Source organism: Juglans regia, chromosome 13 (genome assembly GCF_001411555.2).
Source record: "Juglans regia cultivar Chandler chromosome 13, Walnut 2.0, whole genome shotgun sequence".
NCBI classification, from domain to species: domain Eukaryota; kingdom Viridiplantae; phylum Streptophyta; class Magnoliopsida; order Fagales; family Juglandaceae; genus Juglans; species Juglans regia.
This window is the reverse complement of record NC_049913.1, coordinates 10,543,137-10,547,177: the sequence shown is the minus strand read 5'-3', so window position 1 is coordinate 10,547,177 and position 4,041 is coordinate 10,543,137. Positions and strand designations below refer to the sequence as shown.

At 36.3% G+C, this 4,041-nt stretch overlaps 1 protein-coding gene across 1 annotated transcript; it reads right to left on the bottom strand.

The window, feature by feature from the left end:
- Positions 1-2,582: 2,582 nt before the first annotated feature.
- LOC109014411 (cytosolic sulfotransferase 5-like) lies at positions 2,583-3,771 on the bottom strand. Its single transcript, XM_018996877.1, has one exon. It carries the CDS (start codon positions 3,730-3,732, stop codon positions 2,740-2,742), a length of 993 nt encoding a protein of 330 aa, XP_018852422.1. The 5' UTR covers positions 3,733-3,771; the 3' UTR covers positions 2,583-2,739.
- Between the last annotated feature and the right edge of the window lie 270 nt (positions 3,772-4,041).

Sequence of the window (4,041 nt, the reverse complement as noted above, 5' to 3'; positions counted from 1 at the left end):
CTACAGCACTCCACTTCTCTATGTCTCTTCCTCGCAGCCATTTTCTGCCTTGCAAGATAGAAACAATTCAACAAAGATCGAGGGAGGGGAGAAAGAGACCTTTTTTGTTTTGAGTGAGAGAGAGAGAGAGAGAGAGAGAGAGAGAGAGAGAGAGAGAAAGAAACCAGCACTGCATCTACTAGTTTGAGCTTGCACCAAAAATGGGTTCCACTGCGTTTCTATTCTATATTAATGTCATCTTTTTTTTAACGAGCCTAACATGGGTCTGTGCAAATCCAGAGCTTAAAGCACTCATGGACATTAAGGCGAATTTAGACCCACGGAGCCAGTACTACCTATCTTCATGGACCATCAATGGTAACCCATGTGATGGTTCCTTCGAAGGTGTTGCTTGCAATGAGAGAGGTCAAGTGGCGAATATTTCGTTGCAGGTAAAGGGGCTCTCAGGCAAGATCTCTCCAACCATTGCTGGGCTCAGGCACTTAATGGGGTTCTACTTGCATTATAACTCTCTCTATATAGAGATACCAAGAGAAACAGGAAATTTGATTGGGCTAAGTGATTTGTATCTAAATGTAAATAGTCTCTTTGAGAAGATAACTCCTGAGGTCGGAAACATAGCCGGTTAACAAGGTTAGTACCGGTGGATTTCTGTAAAAAACGAAGACTTCATCATGAACGAACGTAGAGAAGTGATGATGAATAGAGGCGATGACAATGATGAACAGAGAGGACGATGATGACGATGATCACAAAGAGAAATGGGGAGGGATGGCAGCAAGGGGGTGAGATTTAGAGAGGGCTAGAGGGTTGGAGGCTAGGGATTGAAATCCCTTGAGCTGTTAAAACATGTAGTCAGATGGTTTTTACTTTTAGCGGGTTCGACTCGCAAGCTATTCGAAATCGCATTTCTCGGTCGGGTCTGGTTGGGTGATTTGGACGGATTGGACTTTTTTGCCTACCCTCAATCACAATCTCATCAATACTGATCTATCAAAGATATAGACGAAACATGATCAAGAGCAGGCGATCAAGATATAGACTTTGTGTTCATGTAATCAATAATACCTACCTACACATAATCTGTTGCATATAATATTATTGGCTATTATATTATTGTGCATATAATATATATAGTTCCGGTTAGATCAGCAGGATAGGCTAGGGGATCTTCTTGTTGAATATCCGGCTGTGTTTTATGCATTCTGATGATCATTTTGGGATACAAAATTAACATGATATATTTGAATCATTTCAAAATACTTTCATATTTTAAATTAGAATTAGTAGTTTCGACTGTAGTACTAGTCTACCTTTTTAGGTGACAATTTTGCCCAACCTTTTTCTTTTTGAGCGTCCTTGTGATCAAATTTGTTTTGTTTGAGAAGTTAATTAATGCTACATTAACATACTGACCCACAGATAAACTCCAAAACATCATAGGTAGCTATCCCTCACCTAACAAATGCACTAACCTCATACATACATATATATATATATATATAGATATATACTAAGTGAAAGCAACATGCTATGCACGTTTGCTTAATTTATGTTTAATTTTTTTGTTAAGAATTATTTTTTTTATTAATAAGGACATAATATTTTAGGTTAATTAAATAACGATGTAATGTTTATGTAATTTATAAATAATTACATGCTGCGATATATTATAAAAAAAGAGCATTAATAGAAGTTTTAACATGATCCTATAAATAAACATCACAAGTAAAATAGATCATTGCATACCAAAATATCTATCTCTACAACATTTCTGGAATATGCAAGAAAAATTTGAAAAAAGGTGGTGTAGCCGATAAGACTAAATGTGCATTATTTTAAAATTAAACTTGGGAGGGAAAACATTTTTGTACTTTCTCTAAACAAAATTGAAATATTATTTCCAAGTAACAAATAATTAGAATATAAATTATTTATGGAAACATCAAAGGATTTATATTTTGAACTAATATTTTTATTAGATTTGTATTAATCTTATGGCAGACAACTTTGTTAAAACATTACGCTCAAATATTTCCTAGAAGAAAATAAACCCGGCAATTCATTTAATAAACCAATAAACCCATAAACCGACTTCATATGTTTATCAATGTTTCCATTAACCTTTTTGACGTTTAAACTTTTTTCTCCTAAATCATTTATGCATGTCGGTTTATTTTTAAGTTTTAAGTTGGTAATGAATGTTTTTTGTGCCGTTTGTATTAATGTCTACCTTCATTTTTAAATTGGAAAGAGATTGGCATCTCGTGGGATCTATCTTTTCACCATAAAAGTAGCCACAAATAGAATGTAAAGGGAAATACAATTATATCATTGTATTCTATAATTATTACAAACGGTGAAAAAGTTAATGAAAATCAGTATATTCCGTTAAAACAAGAAATTTCTATTAAAATAAGAAAATTCCGTTTCATAGGCTCTTTATATATATGGAGAGATATTTGTTTCCAAATAATTATATTTGCTCGTAAACATTCTCACCTAACAATGCAATCCACTAAAAATCATGAGCTTTTGAGGAACTTATAATTGGTGACATACATGATTTTATCGTCGTCACATACATCAAGAAGTGGCAAAGTAGCTAAAGAATACAGCAAGTTGATGACCATGTACGTTTATTGGAGGCCGATCGACCAAAATAAACATAGATTACATTGAGTAACAAAAACAGACGTACGTTTATGTAAAACCATGCAAGTACTTGAAGAGTACTACCTAGAATTTTAACTGGGTCTCACGAAACTTTTCTTCGGTAATACGGTCTAGTTTCTCTGCCATCTCGGGAGTCAAGTAATTCGTATAATCTCCAACTTCGCCTCGTCGAAAAAACGCCTCATTTGCCTCTCCAGATGACAATTTTCCACTTTTATTCACCTCCAAAGTGCTCAGATTATCAAAACTACACAGCCTTAAAATATCATTGACCACACCCTTCGCCTCTTCTCCCGGAGTAAAAGGGCACCCCAAAAACTCAGCCACCTTCCTCAACTCATAAGTGGGTTGCTCTTTCATTTTTTCGTACTTCAAGAAAAGAACTTTTTGAGGATTTTCTATGCTTTCCTTCCAAAAGCTTAAGACATGATCCCAATAGGGTCCATACAAACTCACTCCCCTACAAAATTTATCAAAAGCCTCTTCAAGCGAATTGGTTCCCTTTAATCTCAACTTATTCGTGAAATGCCAAAGTGACACAAAGGTGTCTTTTGGGTTCCTGCATAAATACACTATTTTGCAATTCGAGACTTTTGCGGATGTCGGTAGCGAGTTATAAGATAAATGAGTTGAAAAAAGCCTTGGAGAGACGAAGGATGTGAGGTCTGGAACCTGGTTTTCAATGTACAGATCAATCTCCAAGAAGGGCACAAGAACATGAGGGTTGCTTGTGAGTAGAGGATGTTTTTGGAGGTCCGGATAGCTCACCCGGTTCAAAAGCGAGAACAAAATCGCCTTCAACCAAGTGGTGCCGGCTTTGGGAGTGGTCGCGAGGATAATATCAGTGTCCCGAGCCTGGAAATGTTTCTGGAATGCGAGAACTCCAGGCATGTACCTAGGTGTGATCCAACAACCATGGTACAGGTGGAGGTGATTTGAAACCCAGCCTTCTTCTTTAGGCAGAGAGGATATGATGTCCCTGCATTCTTGGGTCAAATCATTTGCCTGCAAATACTTGGGAATAGGAGAGGGAGGAGGAGATTGATGTGAATGCATGGTGGTGGAAACTGACAAGGTGGTAGGATTATTGGAGTCTGAAACTTGTTTTTCTGGCCGATACAGCGTGTATATAATATAATATATAAAGCACGGGCTTGCCCTGGGGCTGGCCCTGCGCAAGTACGGAAAATTTTGAATTAAAATAAAAAGTATTTTTATTTAAATATATTATAATAGTTTTTTTATTTTATTTATAACAATATATTATAATAGTTGAATGATAATATTGTATCGTTTTCATTTCATGCAATGAAAGCGCCATTTGTCAGCACGTACCTTTCGTGCCAGGAAACCTTCGTCGGACAT